The sequence below is a fragment of the Chaetodon auriga genome, chromosome 4 (assembly GCF_051107435.1).
Source record: "Chaetodon auriga isolate fChaAug3 chromosome 4, fChaAug3.hap1, whole genome shotgun sequence".
Lineage (NCBI taxonomy): Eukaryota > Metazoa > Chordata > Actinopteri > Chaetodontiformes > Chaetodontidae > Chaetodon > Chaetodon auriga.
Window position 1 is genome coordinate 4,340,263 of NC_135077.1, and position 23,325 is coordinate 4,363,587.

Sequence of the window (23,325 nt, forward strand, 5' to 3'; positions counted from 1 at the left end):
ATTGTCAACAGTAGTATTTTACTGTTAATTGTGTTGTTGCATTCATTCTCTTTGCTGTGTAATTTGTGCACATGAATATACACAGAAAATGAACACTGAGGTGTATCCGACACAGAAATAGAGGAACATCATGTTACACAAAGCTGCCACTCTGTCAGTCATTAGTGCTGAAATCATAATAGACCAAAATGGGACTCGGTTTGCATGTTGCCTGCTGGGTCTTAAGAGAGGTTTCTACATGGCCTGTGGAGTGTGTATGTGTGTGTGTGTGTGTGTGTGTGTGTGTGTGTGTTCCTACTCCTAATCCAGCCTCCTGGGACCTCTGTATCCGGTTGATGGTCTTCTTTAGCAGACATGTTGGATGGGATTGATGGTAAGGCCCTTTATAATCCTCTCCTCATCTGGTGGCCTGTAAAGGAGCTGCCCGTTGAAACCCAAAACGTGTGTGTGCGTGTTCGTGTGAGTGCTAAATGCTCGGTAACGATCCACACAAGCTCCACACAATAGCTAAATTGCCTTTTGTCTTTGCTATAACTTATCTTTAACTCTCCTCCATTTCTACTCTTCTTCCTCTCTTCGCTCTCTTTATTTTGGTCTGAGACATCAGAGACGGAACCGCAGACAGACAGCAAACATGTAAATTTGATGTTTGAGAGCCCGCAAGGCTGATGCTGTAAGGCATTGGAGCCTTCAAGGCCATAAAAAACTGATAGCATATTTCCTCAAATAAGCAGCCATAGAGTCTTTCTCTCTCTCTCTCTCACACACACACACACACACACACACACACACACACACACACACACACATACATGCACATAGACACACTCGTACACAGTGTTAATGGCTTCATAATTGTCAGAGGCAGACCATTGAGCATAATCAGGAGACTGCAGCAAGGCGAAGACCAATATTTGTAATTTACTATGACAGATAGTACATTTTTATTACCCAGGGGCTGCTGGTTTGTTTTGGGATGCGATAAACCACACTCATCCACATACTTTTTATCTGTCTCAGTTCACATACTCACTTACACTCACTCCTTTTCCTGCATTTCTTTTATTTCTTTCTTTACTTCTCTCTCCCCTCTCTTTCACACACACACACACACACACACACACACACACACACACACACACACATGCAAACACAGAGTGGTTCAGCCCCAGACAATGTGTGACCTTGGGGTCAGGAGCATTACGTCAAACAGACCAGCCCCGAGTCAGGCAGCAAAGTTCAGCTCATTATATGAAATCACAGGTACACATACACGTATGCAAACCCATGCATACACACGATCAGTCATTTTTCACCCTCTAGAATGTAAATGAAATTCCTCAGAGCACTCGTCCCCCCCCCCCAAAAAAAAACAAAAACAATAATTAAAAATGATGAGTAATAAACTTAGCACTGTAGATTTCAATAAAAAGATCAAAATCAATACAGAGGACGCAGAGATATCATCTCTGTCTCCCGTGTATTCATCTTCCTTGTCAAAACTTACTTGCCTACATTACCCATAAAGCAAACCCGACCACTAACGGTTGGGTTTGAGATTAAAGGTGTGTTGTGCTAATAGCAGCTACTAACTGAAGCTGACTCAAGCGACATCACTTGAGGAAATGTGTCCGACTTCCTCTGGAGCCACAAAAGGCTTTATAGAACCTTTTCCACATTTGCAGCAGTACTCCCCAACACCTGCAGGCACACCTTGATTTTTTTTTTTTTTTTTTTTTTTTTTTTTATTAATATGTTCTTCCACACAAGATAAGTATGCACCACATGCTGGCGTACATGTTTATTCCTTGCACATCATGTCATGCCACTCCCATTCATTTAGTGCTGGCAGCATGTCGAGTTAGTGGTGTTAATGTGGAGGCAACCAAAGCAAACACAAATCACTTCTGACTCAAATGTTTAAGATATCAAATAACTATGACAAAAACATGAAATCACTGTAAGTGGGAGCAGCGTTTATAATTAAACGCTCATTTGTACAGTATGGCCAGATTTAAGCAAACATTGAATGAACCTCCAAGATGATTTTCTCATTCCTCTCTGATGGCGCAAACCAGGTCCATTCACATTAGTGACATGACATTTTACGAAATATCTTGTTTTCCCAGTGTGTAGCTTTGAGAGAGAATTACTCATGTTCAAAACACTGATTTAACAGTCGCAAGCCATTAGAATAACACACATTAATTATTAAATTGAGTGGTTTTGCACTCTGATGCAGAACTTTAAAATGTCAGTGATTCATACTCTAATCGGAGTGGAAGGATGCTTGTGCTGCTCACTAGTCAGTTTGTAGGATTGGGAATGGGGAAGCTGGCAATCAGGATGGAGAAACTGTGTGTGTGTGTGTGTGTGTGTGTGTGTGTGTCAGTGTTAACAAGAGAGACAAATAGGACACACAAATAGGAACAGAGAGAGAGAGAGAGAGGGAGGGAGAGAAGCAGGTGCATCACTAATGGCTTTTTAAAAAGGTTACAGCGTAGAGCTCTTCTTTTCTAATGGGGCTCCGGCTGTGCTTGAGAAGCAATTTCCGGAAAGATAATGTTGTCGAGAGAGTGCAGAGAGTTCTGTGTGTGTGTGTGTGTGTGTGTGTGTGTGTGTGTGTGTGTGTGTGCGCCTTGTCGTTAACAAGACTGACAAACGCAAACTCAAAGGAGCACATAGAGGGTGGCGGGGAGAGATTGAGGCAATTGAAAGAGAAAGAAAATGGGAGACACAGAAAGACAAATTGTCTGTGTGTACCTTTAACAGTTATTGTGCCAATACATTCCATTTATGATATTGATGACTAAGGCCTAATGTGGGCCGAGGAGAAAACATTTCAAATTGCTCTTTTCTGTTTAAGCAAATCTTTACATTCCTTATGTGCTGTTTCATTTCATAAATATTGAAAGTGGTGAGTTCTGAAAGCTTCTCCTTTGGTTTTCCCCTGTCCTCAGGTTAGCGTGGTAAACACTGCCACCCTGTGGCCACAGGACACAACTACAGCTATATGCACATACTATGTTTACGCTCTAACACCGTCTCTAAGGAGAAGCTGGATAATGGCCACTAAGGGGCAGTACTGTCCCGCTAGATTGAACATGTCATTCAACACAGTAAATCTGCTTGATTTTTAAGTGTAACGTACACAATTAGCATGCACTGTGCAGTAGTGTGAAATTGGTAAAGCTCATGTGTTCAGCCCACATTTTTGGGTATTCCAACACAAGTAGATCTTTTTCATTTTTTCATGGAGGACATTTCAGATGTCACAGCTGGGAAAACACAAGTGTAAACATTAAAATTAATGATGGCTGACGGCTCAGTTTCAGGGTCCTGCTGCTGTGCTTGCAGGCTCACTGTCACACTGTCATGTTTACTGGGAAACACACCTGTGCTCTTCCTACTGTGACAAGTCAACATGTCTGCTGTGGAGAAGACCAGTTGCTCTTAGTCTGACAAATTATTTTAAGGCAGGCAGATGCACCACAAAATGCCTCTTCATACTCTGACATACAATGTCCATGGCTGGTGTATGTCAACAATTTGAAGTAACAGCTGGAAACAAATGGAGGGGGTACAACAGCAAAGACATATCCTTACTGAAGTGTGTGATGCGTAACAACAAATAAAGTGAAAAGCAATGTGTGGTAATTGCCATTTATTTTGATAAATAAATACAAAACAGAGACATTTTTTAACATGAAAATAACATTATTTGGACAGTTATGGTGTTCTCTACCTCTTCAGTTGTTTACAAAAAATTCAGACTGAAAAGTTTTACCGTAGGTAATCTCAGAGCTATAATGAGCATCTTCTGCTATAACAGGCATTGTAAGGACGCCTTGGAAGGGGTCCTTTGAAGGCCTGCAGTTACACACAAGCACAAGTGTGCAATTATAGCAGCTACTTTTGACAGTTTAACTTAAGAAAACAGACTGCCAAATTAACAGTTATGCTGCCATACAGTGTGCTCATTATAAACATACACACCAATCTCAATAAGTACACACACACACACACACACACACACACACACACACGCTTAATAAAACCATAGCAATGTCTTCTTTATATAACCCACTGTGAACTGTCCTACTGGTATGACCTGCCTGCAGTGTCCTTTTGAACTGAGCAGAACCAAAGCAGGTTGTGAGCCGAACACACCGCCTGTATGCTGTTAGATTTCACACATTTCTCCACTGCGCTACATTCCTGCTTTAGACCAGGCAACTACTCAGGTTCCTACAAGACAGCTTCAGGTAGCCTCACACTGTTCACGCAGTTTAAACATAATGATAATGTAGTATATACTCTATAAAGAAACCTACATACTGTACAAAACTATACAAAACTCAGAGGCCTCACCTCTGTGTTACACGCGAGTCTGTGCCATTGGTTTTCTAAAGTCAGCGTGAGGAAAGGATGGCGGACGGAAGAAGGAAAATCTGGAAACAACCAAACAGGATGGATGGATAAACATTGATGCCATACCACTCTTACAGAAGATTTTGGAAGCAAAGGGATAAAATACATTAACATTTACATACGGGTAATTTAAAGAGAAAAACGACTCATGAAAGTGTTGAAGGGGGAAAGAGAAAGTGAGACTTTGGTGCAAACTAACACAAACAGAGAGCTCCACATGGGCATAGGCAGTAAGTCAAATGATAAAATCTTCCAAAGATTTCACAGCAAGGACGTAAAAACCGACAGACACGTACAAACACACAGCTGAATAGTAAGAAGATGAAGTATATTTGGAAAGTTGATGGAAATCTAGTTCAGTTCACGTCAGGGATGAATTGACTGATGCCCCAAAAACAAAGGTGGTACCACAAGCACAGCTCTAGTGTGTGTAAATCTCTCCTCTGTCACTTCACGCAATATACAACGAGAGATCAGTCCCATATCGCCCAAAACAAACACAGTTTACTGAACACTAAATTGGTTCATCTGTGCTATAATTTACAAAAGTGTTTTCCTCTTTGACAGCGTTTCTTTAGTCAGTTTGGAGGACAGAAAAAAAGTCTGTGCCATAATACTTGACGGTGCCTGCATTTTGATTACATAAAGGTCTTTTTAAAGGTGTTTTAATCTTGTCCTTTTGTCCCATTGTATTGTCCTGAGTGATACAAAACGGTCTTTTGAGGACGATCCACCAGTGATTGAGATTTTCTTCCATCATTGAAAAACCTTCAGCTCCGCCAAGTGTTTTGTTTTGATCAAGTGTTTTATCAAGTCATCACCTGCCAACAGTCTTGAGAGTCACTGTTGGGTCTTTGTGGAAATCAGGAGAGGCAAAGAGGACACAGTATTGCTTCAAAAGCTCCGGCTTTGGCGAGTCTTTCATTGGTTCTTTTACACCTGAAAGAAAAAGGAGGCCATCTTGGAGGACAAACAGGACAGAACAGGACAGAAGGACATGTATCCATGTCCCATTGGTCCTTAGCGGATGACAGGTTTCAGCCATGCTCGCCATGTGCACGTGTTGCTGCTCTGCCTCCTCTGATTGGTGGACCTTCAGACTTGGGTGGACTTGACCCGTCGGAGAGGATGTCGTCCTTCGGGATGGGCAGGGCAGGGTGGGGGGCATTCAGAGGGCAGGTCTAGACTGCGCTGGTGAGGCAACGCCGTGAGGGGAGGAGCACATCGGGAGGGGCGGGGGACGGGATTGGCTGATGGTCATGTGATCTCAGAATACGGTAGCCCTGGAGCCTAACAGGCAGGAAAAGTAGAGAGAGAAGATCAGGAGAGGCAACGAAAGAGGGAAGCAAAGAGTATGAAACATTTAAAAGCACATGGAAAGTGAAAACTTGAGGGAATGGCGCAGATAAACTTCACTTGATTCAGATGGAGAGAGACAAGAATGCAAAATCATGATGTCAAGACAAGAGAGAGAGTGTACACAGAGCTATCATCGAGGAAACATCCAGATACAACGAGACATCCAAGGCTGTCAGTGAGGACAAAAAGGAGTAAAAGGCAGCCTGATGTACATTTAACAGAACACTAAGGGCCTACAGCAACGCTTGCAGCTCTGTGAAGCCATACTTAGGCACAGAGATGCTTCGAGCTTAATGCTAACATCAGCATGCTAATACAATGACAATGCCAACATGCCGATGTTTAGCAGGTATAATAGCAAATCCTAGCATGCTAACAGATTAAATTAGGCTCAACCAAGGCTGACAGGAATGCCATTAAGATTCATCCTCTGTGGACCATGAATGTCCAATAGTTGGTCAGATATTCAGTTTTGGACCAAAGTGGTGGGCCGATCAACGGACACTGCCATGACTAGAGCCATGCTGCTAACAAGGGCAATAAGCTTCACCAAGAGACACCTTTCACTCAAAAACCGATATATGATAGACAGTTTGTGAAGTCTGTTGATATTAGCTATTTCATTTCCCCCATCCCTTACCTGGAGGCCACTTAACTTTTCGAGTGGACTCTCCACACGGGGCAGGCTGAGGAGAGGCAGCCCCATGGGGGGTTCTGGACGCTGCGGAGGTGGAGGAGTCGGCTCTGCAATCTGGGTTGGCTGGAAATTGTTGATGACACACGACACCTGATGGAGAGCAGAGCAAAGAAGGAGGAGAGAGGATTTGTTCCACTGCAGTACAGAGACGGATGATTTTCTGGTTCGCGAAGTGCTCCAAGTGCCATTGGAAGAGATGCTGAAGAGGTGGCTTATAGTATGAGAGGCAGAGAGACAGAGAAATTAAAGAAGGAGAGAGAAAGAATGAAATATGGGAGGAGGCATGGAAAGAAAGCAACAGTCTTTGGGATGTGCCACAGGGAGCACTTTGATCTTTAAAGTTAATGCTGACTCTGGAAGTTTTCCCACAAAATTCATTTAGGCCAAGAGGTCCAAGACCAATTACACTATTTGAATGTGCCATGGTAAAGATTTAGATCAGCCTATTCGCATTCATAGATATAAAAATGTGTGTGTGTGTGTTCACACAGGCTCTTTTGCCTCAAGCTTGCCTTAATCATCGGTCCATCCACCCACCATCTCTCCTGCACCCACATCACGCCAACACTGCTCTCTCTTTGAATTCTTCACTGATTTAATCCTTCCCTTCTACCTTTATCACACCATCCTGTCCTAGAAAGGCAAAGCACAGCACTACCTACGTATCTGGTCAAAGTTAAGACCTGAACTTGACTTTGTGGTGTCTGTTTTATAGTCCAAAAAAATCACTGAGCTTGGGAAGCCACTCTCGGCTCAGTAAAGCTAGACTATATCAAGCCATAGCTAGCTAGTGAGCCACAGCTAAACTATTTCCTCACTGATTTGTCCCCAGCCTAACTGACTCTATTGAAATTGGCGGAATTTGGTTTAAACATTTTGTTTGTAGATGCCTATTACATATTCACCTCACTTCACCTGAAGATGACAGGCAAAGTTCAGTGTTTTAGGTATTATGTAACTTATTGTATGGCATTGTCTGGGGGTAAATCAATCAGCCTAAAATGGTGTACAATGAAGACACTACCACCTTCCTATCAGTTACACAGCTTTATCAATGCCATGACTTCTGTAGTTCCTGCTCTCTTTCCTCAAGTCTTTTTGTCCATCTCTTCTTCTACCCTCTCCTTCCTCTCCATGTCTCCCTCCTTCCCTCCTCTCCTTCTCACCAGAAAGGCAGCAATGGCTCCTCCGGTGACAAACCCAGCCAGAACGTCGTTCCAGTGGTTTCTGTGTTCCGTCACCCTCATCACGCCCACCAGCACAGCCAGAGACAGCAGCACCAGGCACAGGGTGGGCTTGGTCAGACGGGTCCCTTTGGTCCGGAACACCAGGGTCACATACATCTGGAAGACAGAAATAAATGTCATGTCATTGGTTCATGTAGAGCTGAACCAGGCGTTGAGTCTCCAGGTCTTCAGTCAGCCAGCTGAGATCATTCATATGATGTTACAGCTTGAGTATCTTAACAGGTTGAACAGCTTGAATAAGCCACAAGAGGCCGCACTCTGCAGCGATTGTAAAGCATCTCAGAGGGTGTCGGGGGGAGATGGGTACAAAAAGAAAGCACCATGAAAACACTGCCATGATTGGTTTAATGCTTCTAAAAAAAATGACGGGACCATGGCACTGTAATTAAAAAGAGAGCAAATGCATTAAAGGATTTTTTCAGCAGTACTCAAATCATAACTGCATGGTTGCACTAATCTAATACTAAGCCCATACTGTACAGACACACATGTTTTAGGCTATTTGTGCTAAAATCAGGGGATGACAATCACTGAGGGAAATTTAATTTCAAAAGTTTAACTTAAGTAGATGTTTATTTCAGTATGTGGAGTGTGGTTTATTCTCTGCAATGACTTAAAATGTTCAACTATTACTCAGTTTAAGAAAATCCAATAATTCTGATATGAACTCAGTGAGTAATGTTTATGTTCAGGTCCTCTGTCATTGTTTGTATTAAATGAGTGACCATTACTTGAAAGGTCATTGAAAGCATTGACAGACTGTTTGTGTTACGTATATATTTTGTTTTGTGTATTTTGTGTGCACTGTAATATACAATTTTTCTACTCCTTTGTGATCATGGAATAAGTAATATGTTACATATGTCCTTTAAGCATTTGTGTAGATAGAACTTATCTATAAAGCATTTAAGTGCCTTATTGACCATTAATAACCCCCTTGGATTACAACTTATAAAGCCTTTATAAAGAGTTCCTTAAGTACTGCCAAAACCAGTGTGTGTGTGTGTGTGTGTGTGTGTGTGTGTGTGTGTGTGTGTGTGTGTGGTACACTTTCCAGTTTTTACTTGACCAACACAACATAGTAATGTCCCACAATTATCCTTGTGTGTCTCCCTTCACCCATTGCCCTCAGAAAGCTCCCCACCACTGTGTAGATGGCTGAATAAAAGCTGAGCGCCGCATCTTTGGAGGGGAAGGATTTGCGTGCGGACACCACCAGGTATGGGTTTCCTGTGCAGGCGCGGCGCTCTGTGATGTACTGCAGCGGCGACGTGCAGCCCAGAGCTGTGTAGTTTGGCTTGCAGGCGGACAGGAAGTGAGGCGTCTGGTTTCCCGTCACCACTTGACCTGCATTGGCAAATATGGTGGTGGTGAAGAGGCCGAAGGAGTAGACGCCTGTGTAAAAATAAAAAAAATAAAAAAAGAGACAGATAAAGTGAGGGAACGGGACCGTGTGTGTATGTTAACTCAATATAGGTGAATCAATGAGCTTGTTTCTGCAAAGTCAGAGGCAAGCACTTAAGTAGGATTTAAATTGTTACGCTGTCTGTGTGACTTATCTGTGTGGGAGTGAAAGGCCAAAGAGACATAGCCTCTGCTGTTATGTTTCATATCTACAGTCCATCACTTTAAAAGACTCATAACTTGCATAAATACAGAATGATGAAACAGATCACAGAGCATCAACAGAGCAGGACGTGACACAAAGGGCAAGAAAAATTAGTCCACAGGAGACCTCAACAGAGGACGGGGGCTCTTGGAGGAGTTCTGCTGTAAGTCTTAATGAGCCCTGGTCCCAGAAGCTTTATTTAGTCAAAGCTAAAGAACCTCTGATCTTTTGGACTAAAACTGACCCAGAAAACGTACGATCCTACGGAGGAGAGGGTTGAAATAACAACAGTCAGCGGTCACTATGGTCTTCTCCTGTGCTCCCTCTGTCTTCGCAAAGAAACTGGTCACTTCCCCGATCAGAATCTGGGACAGAAAGAGACACAGAGAGAAAACATAAACATTTTAGTCAAACTACGTGGCTAAGGATTGATCATCGTCACTGAACAGTGTGTCACATAAACATGGTGCACAGCAAAATTATTCATGAGTGTTCCTTGTAGTGAATGCGTTTTTCCTCGGCCAGCCTACTTTATATTTCCATCACCATTTGGCTGATTTTATGCTGCTTTACTAAATCCCAACATTAACACGTCCCATTCACTCACTCTCATCAGTGGGAGTTTGCAGCCTCAGTGTCTCATATATCCTCTCTCTCTTTTTTTTCTGCAGCTTCATAAAACCATGGCTTTACTTTGATCAATAATGTCATGCGGGTTAATAACCTCAAAAGTGACGATTGGCTTTGCCAGATAACATGAATCAAACACATCTTATACTATTTTCGTGAAATATTTGAAATGTACGAGCTAATGTTTTACCCCACCCTGATCACACCTCAATAAAACCTCCATTATATTTTTACTATTATAGCTTTAACACTGGTTGAACACTCGTCTAAAGACCACACACCCCACGCCTCTGGCACTTTAAGAGTTTAAAACCAAATCAAATTTGCAGGATATTGATCTCTTTTGACGAGGGAATAAATTGACTAAACACCATATAACACATTCCTGGGCACCGTCACACCCAGCGTAGTGAACCTGTCTGATCTGGGGACCCCTGCTGACAGGAGCATGGACTCATGTAGGGTCCATGCTCATACAGTATGCATGGCCCACAGCCAGGAGCGAGGGACGGAGCTAATGCATCAAAGCTCACCGTGCTCAGTGTGACAGATGAGAGGCTGAGGTTTACAGTAGCTCTGATGTTCTGGGCCGTGAACCACTGATGGAAGGTTTGGTGGGAGTTGTAGATGCTCGTGTGTCAACACAAATAATGTCTTTGGAGTATGACATGACCTGAGTGCCACAAAGCTATGCAGTCCTAAAGAGGTTTTGGGCTCCTCACGATGACATCTCAAGATGTGAGGGCTGTGAGGTTGTTTTGGCAGTTTCATTTTCGCCTTCAAGCTCTTGCATAAATTCACAGTAACGCTTACTATAAAGTTCTTGCACTCCAGACAGCCACAAAGGCTCGTTTGTTGCATCATTAACCCTGACTGTGAAAGAATCAAAAGATCAGTGTGAGAGTGATTTTTTTGCTTCTTTCCTATGAATGGACGGGAGTGAGCTTTATAATTAAAGAAAGAGAGACAATGAGTAACATTTTAACCTGTCACAGCTTTGAGGTGAGTGTGCATAGCAGGATGAAAATGAAACAGGGTAAGCACCACTAAAGCTCAGCAAACCCTCCAAAGAAAACTAAATTACAGATAGAGAAGCGTTTACAAAAGCATTGTTTCTCTGTATGAATATGATCATACGGTGGCCTTGAGTTCTTAAAAAAAAAACAAAAAAAAAAACATGCAACATAAGAACCAGCTTCTCTGCATGAATATTCTCCTCACTACACACACACGAGTTAGACTAAGCTTCATTTATTTCTTCAGGGACGTTTGCTTGAAGGGTCAGCCATAAATCATTTTCCCTTGAGCTGGTGGAGGTTCAGTACCCTGCTGCAGGCACTTCGGCAGAGCTGGTGGGCGCCAAAGATTAGACAGCTGGATTATATGTATCTTATTTTTTCCTCCAGGCTGCCCCAATAATCACATCACCCACTGCCTGTGATGAAAATGACTCCATATTCCACAAATGGAATATTAAAAATAACTACATGAATATGTATTGTGTTTGGATGTACGCGTTATATTTGTATGTTAAATCCTTAACTTCTTACACCTTTCATACAATAATGTAATAACAAGCCTGGAGCAGCTCACAGTCATTCTACAGCCCCAAAAACTCACAACAGTACAATAACACATAGATGAGACCCAGTTTATTGTTTGGAACTAGAAAGGCACAGCCTGGTCCTGTACGCTCACACTCAGTCAGCATCACATTCTTCAGCCTTTTCTTGGGCCAGGGACTGGTGGCTTTCCACAATTAAACTGTATGCTGTATGTATGTATATGTAAATTTCTCCAACCTATTGAGCTGTTTGACAGCTCCGTCTGTGCTAATGGAGGTATGGTCACAATCTGTTCCATTGCCATTACAAAAGTAGGCTTTGAAACACAAGGTTTTCCACAGCCCTCGTAGAGGACACAGAGAGGCTGTTTCAGAGCTTTAGGCTGCTGGAAACGAAAGCCGTCTTCCTTCAAGTCTTTGAACTGGATTGAGATGTGGAATAAAATGGAATCAGCGCGTCTGTGGATTTTGCTAGAACATATGCAGTGAGGTGATTATATACTCAACAATATAAGACCAGGAAAGGTTCAAACACCATGACGAAAGCGTTTCTACAACAGACAACTATGTAGTCTAACTTTAATGTAAGATTGATGGGTTCTCTCATCCTGGTTCATGTTAAACTGCTGGCAACAACGCTCTGAATTAAACTGTCCTAATGTATTTCTGGGAGATGCTCTAGAGGAGGAAGAAGAGGAGTGGAGGAGACAGCAGCTACTGGTGATAGTCAGCCGGCAGCCAAATGGGGCAGAAGGCATAACACTTGTGAACGGTGTTGTTGGTAATTAATCACAGTGAAACTGAGATTACAGATTAAAGAAAAGGAGGTTGATTGCAACATAATTAAAACTATCAAAGACTCGTTCTAAACACGCCAAACTGGCTTCAACAGCTGTCAGTGCAGTGTGCCCAAAACAAGCTTTTTCTTTTTTAGAGCAACCAAAGGGAGATTGCCACTTTAAGTGACGTGCATTACCACAGAAAGATGCATACATTAACGTGATAACCTTGAAGATTTTCTATTAAGATAGTGTCTGTTAACTCACGATCTGTCATTAAACAAGTTAACACTACAGTGACTGGGTGTACGGCCCGCTGCTGGAAGTACTGCAATGCATATTCAATTCAATATTCCTTTATTAGTCCTGTGAGGGGAAATTATAAATAGGAATTTACAGTATTATGAAGTGGATGTCTGTGGTGACATTTCTGGGGAAAATGTTGTATTAAATTGCTCCTAATGCAAACCGAACATTTCCTACTACTGCAGCTTCACATTAAAAACATTTAACTGGTGAAACATCAGGACTTTTATTATGAAATAGTCACCGGAAATGCAGCGTGTTCACTCTCACTCAGTGGGATTGACACTTACTGCTATCGTATCTACAAAAACAGGACAACAGCCATTTTCAGCATTTTTGATGGCAGATCAGTTTGAATATTGCCTAGTAACAACACAAGTGGAACAAGAGCAATTAGATGAAGAGCTGCAGGCAACAGGCTGCAAACCTCCAACTTCTCCACAAGGTAATGAACTCCTTTCATTTCCACTGTGCCCTACTGTTTGCAGACCCATGCTGTGTGCAGAATTAAGCAGTTAGAAAGGTTGTCACAGAGAAATGGAAAAAAAGCCAATTATTGTCTGACTTCTTATTTATAAGACAATATTTTGCTTTACCGCCCCCTGAATTACGTGACCAGCAGTTAAACTGCATTTGCTGCTACGACCAGTAAGTACGGGTGTTACCAAATGAAGAGCTTTAGAGGTGCCACAAATATGACTTCAAAGAGCAAGACATCGCTACAGGACAAACATGCATATACATACACAATCAACAAAATATAAATGTACTGAAGACTGGAGTTCATCAACTAAACAGCTTGATTCTGATTTCTATGAAATACCAACAAAAAATTCTTCTAATCTGCCGTAACCTGCTTCATTCAAATTATTTATTATAATCAATTTGATGTAAGAGTCAAAGGAATAATCATTTAAGTAAACTGTGACTGCAAGGTCATTTTTATTTCAGATTGTACTGATAAGTGTGTGTTATCTTTAGCGTCCACGTGGTAAGTCAACATGCAGAGGTAGAAACATTACCACTCACTGCAGACCTGACAACATTCTCTCAACAACTGGTGTGTGACGAGGACCCAATTGTCCCTTCTCTATACTTTGCTTCTGACATGATAGTCAGGTTGCACAGTGACAATAACAGTTTTTCAAGAATGAGTCGACTTTCATACTTTTCACACAATGTTTTCAACAGCATGGAGCCCAACTTCCTTCCTGATTCCTTAAAAGGTAACATCAGACCAGGTGGATCAAAGCTCCTGGTGTTGGTGCTGACTTGCTGAAACATGCATTTGAGGGTTTACATTTCAATGAATTATTCATTTTTTGGGTGACAGCCATGGCGTTCATTGCTTTAGAGCAGGTGTTGTATTGTATAAAGAAACAGCGATGATAACGCTGGACAGTGAATGGTCGTGTTTGTTCTTCTCTGACATGTTCTTCCCCTGCCTCTAACTGGGATGGAGAATTAAGTCTTCGTCCCCATTAGGGAAGCTGTTGTGATGTCCAATCCTTTTACATTCATACACCTCTACTACCACAAAGCTAATGTGTTCACATCGACAATCGATGCTGCAGGCTCCCACTGAGTTCTTACATTTCTCCCACAGCTATGTATTCAAAAGTATCTAATGTCAATACTAATCCCTTTTCATACTGCTCTTGCTGAAAGGTTGCTTCCTGCTCCTTCACTGAATATCTGCTTTAATCTCAATAAAAGGTTGCTAATAGAGAGATATATAAAATGTAGTGATAGCACTTTGCTTTGACTTAATCTTGACTCTATCCAGCAGCTTCTAACTCTCTGTAACGTAATCAATATTCTTACAAAGAATTCACAAAAACTACAAGCCTGATTCCAGAAAAGTTGGGATGACGTGTAAAATGTAAATGAACAGAATGCAATCTTTTGCAAATGAAGTGTTTACTGACAACACTTTTCTAAAGAGTTTCTGAGCCCATGCAGTAATATCTTTTATACGATCATGTGTCAAAACTTGTAGATATTAAAATGATGTTCATGTGGTAGCGTCGGGTTGGGTTAAAATAACTAAGCTAGTTAAGTACATAATGTCCTTGACATTACGTACATTACATAAATTAAGTATGTTACATAAGCATCGTAACACATTCCAAGTAATGCAGATGAGTAAAAAAGTAGTCTTTTTTTTTTTTTTTTTTACATTTCATGTCCCTTTCGTTAAACTGTGCTTCTACTCTTTACTCAGTACGCTTTTGAATCAATAATCTACTTCTAATTTTGCTGCATTTGCCATTTATACCTTCGTAATAAATGATCTGCTCTAAAATTCAGGGAGTGTCGTGGGGAGATTCCAGCCTCCTGTGAGAAAAACAAGCACCACCTGTCTTTTGACCAGGATGCAGTGATGATGGAGCAAAACCTAGAACAAGAAACAGCTTCCAGTGCTTCTCCCTGGCCACACCTGGCCACACTTTTTACATCAAAATCTAAAAAAGATGGCAGTCACATCATGAAGGGGTTGCTGAGCCTCCTGAAAATCACTGAGATCTTTTAAGACCTCCTCCTCTCCCCCCTGCAAGCATATTTAAATAAGTTGCATGTATGGTAGGTGAAAATATAGTTTGCTAAATAACATTAGCTATGTTAATTTTTTATGTGTACTGTTAATCTTTGATGTTATATAATAACATTAACTTATCTTGTAGCTAGTGGCAGTTAACCCAACATAACGCCAGCTTTAAATGGTGGTGGTTGTTGTGTTTACAGCTCATTGCCCCCAAGTGGCCAAAAATGTTACAATATGATATACATTAATGCCAGGTTTGATTATGCCTGTTTCAAGTCAACAAATGCAACGCTACCGCCATTGATGTCGGCTGACGCTGTAGCCACAGAGTGTATATGCTAACATAGACACACAAATCTGTAATGGAAAGTATTCTGAGAAAAAACAGTCATGAAATGGAGCTAATGGGTTGCACATTATACCTAAGACATACAGATTTTGTGGCTCTCCGTCTGCCTGCTGTCATTCAGACCACAGCTTCATTTCAGCACATTCTGTAAAACGGTGTCAAAGCGACTACAGTAAATCCCATTTGACATTTACAATACAGAACCTGCAATCAACAGACGTCATCGTGTTTCTCTTGTCATTGTTTTTAAGCAATAACAAATACACAAGCAGAAGGACACACTTACAGACTGACAAAACAAAAACAAGTGAAATTACACATTGAATACCACCTAACAATATGACACCTGCCAGAGAAACAAAAAGCAAATGAAGGTCATTTGTATGGAATAGAAAGAGAGGATAGACCTCATAGGGAAACAGATTGGCAGGCACAACAGCAAGAAAGAAGAGAGGATGGAAAATTGGGGAAATTTAAGAGTGTTTTTGAGGTTTGGTGGATTTTTTTGAGGTTCAGCATCATGAAGATGGGGCCTGTTGGTGTACCAGCATGTGGCCCACGGCAAAATACACCCAACTGTCCATGCTGTGGTGTCAGCTGTGATCCCTCTGCAAGTCATCAAAACACATCATTCAGACTGCCCATCTTCAGAGGCTCGATCTAAAAGGGCATTCTGAGGCACCGGTGGTCCAATTCCTGATACACTTCTTTGTCTACACACTTTCTTCTTCTGTGAAATTAGAAGCAGCAAGGTTGGTAGTTTCACTCCCTTCATCTAAACTCATTAAATTGAAATATTGTGTCAGTTATTTTGCAGGAAACTGGAACTGAATTAGCAAATACTGCAACAATAGTGCCCTCAAGTTGCTCATTACAAAATCACATCTGTTTAGAAAACACTTCTCATCTCCTTCCTTCAGCTGCTCCCGTTTGAGCGTCACCACAGCAGATCATCTGCTTTCTGGCGGACCGGGCCCCGCCGAACCCGCCATGGAAATCCCTATAAGCTTTTTATGCTGGATGACCTTCCTGACGCACCCGTCGCCATTTATCCGGGCCTGGGACTAGAAATTAGGAATGCATTGTCTTGTGCATCCCTAGCGGCTGCAGAGCAACCGATTGTTCAGGGTGTTCAGGGGATTGAACCTCCAACCCTCAGCAGACGACCCGTTCTGCCCCTTGAGACACAACTTCCTATTTTTTTGCAAATAGCTACAAACTCAGAATGGGTCATGATCTCAGCTCTGAATTCAGTGCAATTCCCTGAAAAGTCACTGTTGACAGATCATGGTTGACATGAGGACACTGCTCTCCGAGTAAGACTTAAATGTTGCTTTCTGGTTAGGGAAATAAAAATGCATTCAATTTCAAGATAATTCAGTTTTGATAAGAGGATGAGAATGTGCAAGACAAGGTGCTGTGATAGCACAGAAGTAACCAGACAAATGTGTTATTGCAATGTCTTAGTGCTCAAGGCAGGCATATGAGACCTAACAATGGGTTCAATGCTAACTTTCAAGATGTAATTTCTTATGTAAGTCTTAGCGGAAGGTAAAATTTTTATACTCTACTGGAAATCAACTGGAACGAGGTGAAAATCACTTGGCAGCCAATTACTTTTGAACAGATGTTGACTGTTTTCTGGAGGCAAGTGCTATGTTTTTCATGCCATATTTATTTCATCCTCGGATAGTCAAAGGGATAAAGAGAGATCTCAGCGAGTCAGAGGAGGTGGTGTGACACAGGCAGACGTTTGTGCGTCTTGCAGAGAAGACGGAGAGATGATGGAGAACAGAAAGTAGGGTAGGAGAAAGTGAGACAAAATGGAGTTGATGAAAATGACAAAAAAAAGAATAAGAAAAAGGCAGATGAAGAGGGAGATGAAGAAGGGCCGACGCAGACTGTTTTCTCCTGCCTCAGAGAGCAGAGATCACATGGCCTCCTTTGTTCAGTCTGTCTATGTGTGTCTGTACTGTAGAAGCTCTTAATAATAAGACTTCTCGTCAAGAGGGTAGCAACTCGGGAGTTGTTCAACTCTGACATCTGTGTAGATAAGTTGAAAAGATGCCTGTGGGAATGGAGGTGGCACAGAGAGAGTGACGGTAGAAGCTCCTGATTTTCTACTATTGTGACACTCTGACAGTCGATTGTAGGATGTTCTCGAGCTTTTGTGAGCATGACTGCAGACTGTATACCAGAGGTGGGGAACCTTTTTATAGGGGGTGGCAAACCCAAGGGGGGGGGGGTCTTTGCAAGAGTCAGTTGTGAAAAGGACTGCTCACAGTAGTGGCTCGTTGCTTCACAGCTCATTGATTTGATGTTGTAGGCTGTCACTCTCACCAGCATGTCCACTTCCAGTTGCACTTGTTGCCACAGCTTTAATTTCACTTCAAGAGATTTCACGCTTGTCTAGTATTTTATTATTTTCTTTATTGCTGAAAAATATAATTAAAGTAACTACTTTTCTATGAATTTTCTCACTGTCATGATCCAGGCGGTGTAGTTTTATTTCCTGTTTTATTTTGAAGTCTTTCCTCTTGTGTCAGATTTTACTTTACTTCCTGTGTTTACCCGCCTCTGTAATTGTATGATTGATTTCACCTGTGTCTAATTAGTCCTCCTTCCCTGCTGATATAAGTCAGTGTGCTGCCCTTTGCCTTTGGTTTCACGTGTGTGTTTGGACTTTTGCCTCATTTTTCCCCTGGACCTCACTCGTTTTTGGATTTTTGAACTCTGTTGTGATTTTGTTGTCTTATGGACTTTACTTTGGATTTGACTTCACCTGCCTCACCCTCCTGTAAGTCGTTGTTTCATTTGCTTTTCTTTTTTTGTTATTGAATTAATGAACTGCACCAGTTCCTCCTTCTGCTCAGTCTGCATTTTGGGTTCGTTTTCCGCCTCTCCGTGACATCATTACAACACTCACGGGCTGTACAGCCTATACAGCGAGGAGGGCTGAGGTTCCCCCAGCCGTGGTTTAGGTTATAGTTAGGGTAAGGGAAGAAGTTGGTTATGATTATGGTAAGTCTCCAAGAAATGAATGGAAGTCAATGTAGTATCACCAGAAGTGATGGAAACATAAGTGTGTGTGTGTCTGTGAGGTAGCGTGCAGTCTTGCTTGACGAAAGGTGACAATGAGGGTCAAAAGGAGAAAAAAAGTGAAAAAAAAATGGTTGAAAAGTTAATCATAACGCATAAGGGCACTTGAGAAAAACACGATTAGATGACAACCTAATTTTCCAAGAATGCGTATAGTGAGACAATAGGGCAGTCAACAGGGATCTAATGATGAGCTCAGACTGCACAGACAGCAACTGCAGCAAAAGCCATATCCTGGATGCTCATTCAGCCATCGCTTTCAGTTTACAGCTCCTCCACAGAGCTTAGAAAAACACATCAAATCAGACATGACATGTTCACGTTCGCCACACATACGGTCATGTATGCGTGGAAGACACAGAGCTCTACTCTCACTTTGTCTTAGAACAGTAAAATATGCACACTGTGTACTATGAGTAATGCTAACAGCAATAAGAACAGGAGCAAGTGATGCAGCATTAAATGCCAGTTTGACGTCACAACATATAAAAAGCAACTTAAGCTTAAGGGGGGAGTGTGGAAATTTCTTACAGATGTGTTTGGGATTTTTCGTTCATCATTAACAGCTCGGGGACACTGTGAGAAAACACTAAATTTAGTCATGCCTTTACACCGTGAACGGTTTCTTAGTGAATCATATCTGCCGCAGTGTTATATCCTAATATGCTTGTCTGTGGATATATGTGTGTTTTCGTGGAAGTCCTTTACACTTAGGCATCCGCTGAAAATGGTGTAATGCTGACTGAAAACAGCTCCTCGCTAGTTATTGCGGAAAGGAACACAAAACCCTTCATGAGGATTACACCAAGTCTACATAAGGCTTCTGCAAATATCACATGACATTTGTTGACATTGCAAGCCCAGTGCTCTACTTTAAAAACACACACACATACGCAGGCAGCCTTCTCACACACCAGCGATGGTAACCATGACAATTTAGCTGCTTCAGCTTCATCATCACCCACACTCTCTCCATCCATCTCCTTCTCTCTGTCTCACCCTGCTTTTATTCTGTGTTTCACTCATGGCCGGGCAGCTTTCCCAGGTCTTCGTGGAGGAGAAACTAGGCTACCAGAAACATCTCCCTTTTTTCCTCTCTTGCTTTATTTGTCTTTTTCCCTTTCTGGATTCAAGTATAAATTGTCCTTTCTTGCTCTCTCTCTCTCCCTCTCTCACCATTCAAATCCTGTTTGCACACTGTGAAGTTTGAGGTGTGACCCTGTTTGTCTTGTCCCCACTTCCCCACTTTCTTTTCTCGTCTCCTTGCATTTTCCTCTTTTTCCTCCAGCCTCGCTGCCCTTACCCTGCATGCTCTTCCCCTGTTCACCTCTCTCTCCACCCCCTCATGTCCTCCTTTTCGTCCTATAACTTGTGTGTCTTTCAACCTGCCTCTCTTCCTGTTAAGAAGAAACAGAGGGATCAGTGTGGGAAGAGGCCTTGCAGCTAATCTGTCAAAGTTAGAGTGTGAGTGCATTGCTGGATTAGGGTTTTCATCTATGGGTTAGAGCATGTCTTACAGGCTGTCACAGTGGGAGCGGATAGCTGGTCAGGCGTATCGACATGGGGCTACATGGCCTGCTGTCTTCATCTCTCAATCCTCTACCCAGTGTGATTGGCAGAGACAGAATAAAGCTGTGATTATCCCTTATTATCCCTGCCCTTTTGTCACCGCTCCGTCTCATAGGCACGACTGCTGAAGCACTGATCCGTCTGTCTGCCTCTTTCTCTGTCGCTCTTTTGCTCATACAGAGAGGAAGACAAACACATGGGTGGACTGGCAGAGTTGCATTTCCAAAATTCCTATTTGAGAGTTGTTTCACAGCAACCTAAGAACGAAGAGAAAGTGAACACCTGATATGGTTCGCTCCATTATTTTGCTCATTTCCTGCCGCTAACCTCTTGTCCTTAGCTCCGCTGTTCCCCAGTCACCTGATCTCCACCTGCCTACAGTACACACCTGCCCCTCATTCCCCCAATTAGCACCCAAACCAACTCCCCTAACCAGCACTGCAGTCACCCTGTCATGCCCGCCTGGCCTATTTTGTCTCGTTTTCCTCACAATAACTTTCTACTGCACTTTGGACACAGTATATTTTGTTGTTTTTTTCCCATCAACAGTCATTCTTACAGATCTATAGTGAAAAGGAGGACAATTCTAGCTAATTCAAGATATTGCACTGAAATTCAGATAGGTAATTCCTATACTCCTGTTCACAAACAAAGCAAAAGTAGTCATAAATTGTGCATTACTTTGCCAAGCCATGTCAACAAGAACACAAGCTGTCACCGAAAACCATTAGATATTATCTAAATTATCTAAATTACCTTATTCATCATACATAAACATATAAACACTGCCACAGACTGTAAGTAATGGGCTGAACTGTGATGTGAGTTTCTACACTGATTTCACTTTTCACAGCACCAAACGCACATCACATCGGCACCAAAGCCACTTTTGCCTAATTTGTGGCTTCGTCTCTCTCCTACATCCTTCCTGATAAGTAATCATCAAGGGAACTGATGTCCTCACAATCCATCGTCTGGGACAGAGAACGATAGAGGAGTTATCCCGCTCGATGGTTCTTCCCAATCCTCTTCTGTCATATTCATGAGGGATTGTCCCGAGGTTTAACAGTATGCAAACTTTGGCCAATTTGCATATGGGCATTGGACCGATGTCTGTGTAAGGAGTCTGTGCCTCCGTGTGGGTACTCTTTCTTGGCATGCGTGATAAAATACAAGACGAATGGCAATTACAATCAACTTGAAAATGTCGGAAGAAAAGGATGATTGCAGGAACAAACTGCATGTGTTCTCCTATTTCAAGACCTGCAAAGACGTTTACTTCAGCTTCACTTTACGCTGCATTATGTGTGAGCGTGTGATTGTTGTGTGTGCGTTGGTGTGTGTGTGTGTGCGTGAACAAATTTCTTTTGGGTTGCTTGTCAAAGATGACAACTCTGATTACAATAACAATAGAAGGTAAATATAGAACAGAGAAAGGCGAAAAATGAGAACAGGAAAAGCCCGGATTTTCTGAACAACATAATTTGCTAAACATTAGCATAACAATACAGCACTCAGAGATGATGGGAGCCATTTTAATGCAGCAGAACTGTGCTGCAGCAGGGCTCACCTACAGCCTGCTGACAGTTCAATCACGAGTGCCTCAAACACGTAAGCAAGGAGTCGAGAAGGAAACTCAAGTGTTTATGGCAGAGAGACAGAAAAAGTTTTGCTGGCTACAGTTAGATTTGACATTTCCATCTTACTCCTGAGGTCTCATGAAAAAGATTGTGTTTTGTGATAATGCCATATGTTGCCACAGCTGGATGGGTGGCCTCGTGGTTAGAGAGGAACTGTGCCTTCGAAGCAAAATGCACCTTTGCTGACTGTAAGGGCTCAGTGGGAACACATGTAAAACAGCTAGATAGGGTGTGAAATAATTCACTTCAATGAAAATGTCACAATCCAAAGAGAGGAAGGAGAAGGAGGAGTCGACACATGTATTCACATGTTTGACCTACGACAGAGAGAAGAAGAGCTATCAAGTCAACTCAGTCAATTTTGTATAACCGCGCTCTGGAGAATGAGGTGCAATCAATTCTTCTTCACATTCATTTTGCAACAGATGAAACTAAGCACACCCAATGGCAGCCAATGTAAGACGCACAAGTAGTCACTACGTCACTGAGCTTCCAGCACCGTCTACTTCATGAGGATGTAGCATGTGGTGTGATCTGGTAATTACACTGCAACCGAAGAACTACGTTTTGCCTTTTGGTCTATTGAAGCTGCTGTTAGTGGAGCTGCTGGTATCTCTGCCTCTTCTTTAGTGGATTTCCTCCAGACTGAAAGAAATTTGTTGAAATTTGGCCAAAAGCAGTGTCACTTTTCATACCAAAAACCTGAGGTTTGCTGTTGATGTCAGAGATATCAAAACTGTTGTCTGCAGGTTAACAACATTGTAGTAGCCTCTGGCGATCTCAAGGAATCTGCCAGTTATCAATGGAAAAAAGATAAAGCTCCAAACAACAAATCAGCATTTCTAGAAACTGAGGCCTGTTTAGTTTCCTTGCAGCTCCAGGTCTGTCCCTCACTCTGACCTCTGACCTCTGGGCTGGAAGGCAAAGAGAATTGCTGTCTTTAGCACCTTAGCAATTATTCAAATCTGCATCTGCTTTACTTCAGCCAGCTGTCCTCCTCAACCCTGTCAAATATGCCTCTTCATCTCTTCACACTGCGGTTGGTGCGCATAAAGAATATTAAAACATCCAAACACAATGTGGCTTTGACCACATCCAGCATCTGTTTTTAAAGATACGACGGCATCAACTGCACAATGCAGTTTTTTTCATGCATCACCGGCTCTCACTTAATAAACTCTGGCATGCCTGGATGATATGGTCTGCCTCCATGCTTTGCCCCAATCCCCATCTTTCTGTCACATGGAGCTGCATTATGCATGACGGTTCTTCACAAGGTTTAACAGACAGCAGCAAGCAAACTTGGCATCAGACAGACTCTCTTGTTCCCTCTTTCCTTCCCTCTTTATCTTTTAGCTGCTCCATGCCTTCGTTTCTTGCTATCGTTTTCTCTGTGGTACCTCTGTTTCGCACAACCTGTGTTCCTCCTTCTCCCTCCTCCTCCTTTCATTGTGTGGTGTTTGCTGCATTTTGAACTCCCTCTGTCTCTCCTCTCAAAGAG

The 23,325-nt window shown here is 42.3% G+C and overlaps 1 protein-coding gene across 3 annotated transcripts in view; it reads right to left on the bottom strand.

The window, feature by feature from the left end:
* Positions 1 to 3,649: 3,649 nt before the first annotated feature.
* plppr2b (phospholipid phosphatase related 2b) overlaps positions 3,650 to 23,325 on the bottom strand; it is a 45,421-nt gene continuing 25,745 nt past the window's right edge. For 2 of the 3 annotated variants that reach the window (XM_076728672.1, XM_076728674.1), the window contains 5 exons: positions 9,588 to 9,708; positions 8,879 to 9,129; positions 7,654 to 7,830; positions 6,447 to 6,577; positions 3,650 to 5,721 (listed from right to left, as the gene is read on the bottom strand). In XM_076728672.1, the coding sequence (XP_076584787.1) occupies positions 5,613 to 5,721; positions 6,447 to 6,577; positions 7,654 to 7,830; positions 8,879 to 9,129; positions 9,588 to 9,708 (789 nt within the window). In that variant the 3' untranslated portion in view covers positions 3,650 to 5,612. Of the gene's footprint in view, positions 5,722 to 6,430; positions 6,578 to 7,653; positions 7,831 to 8,878; positions 9,130 to 9,587; positions 9,709 to 23,325 lie in introns of all 3 variants that reach the window. The other variant, XM_076728673.1, reaches the window with a different exon arrangement.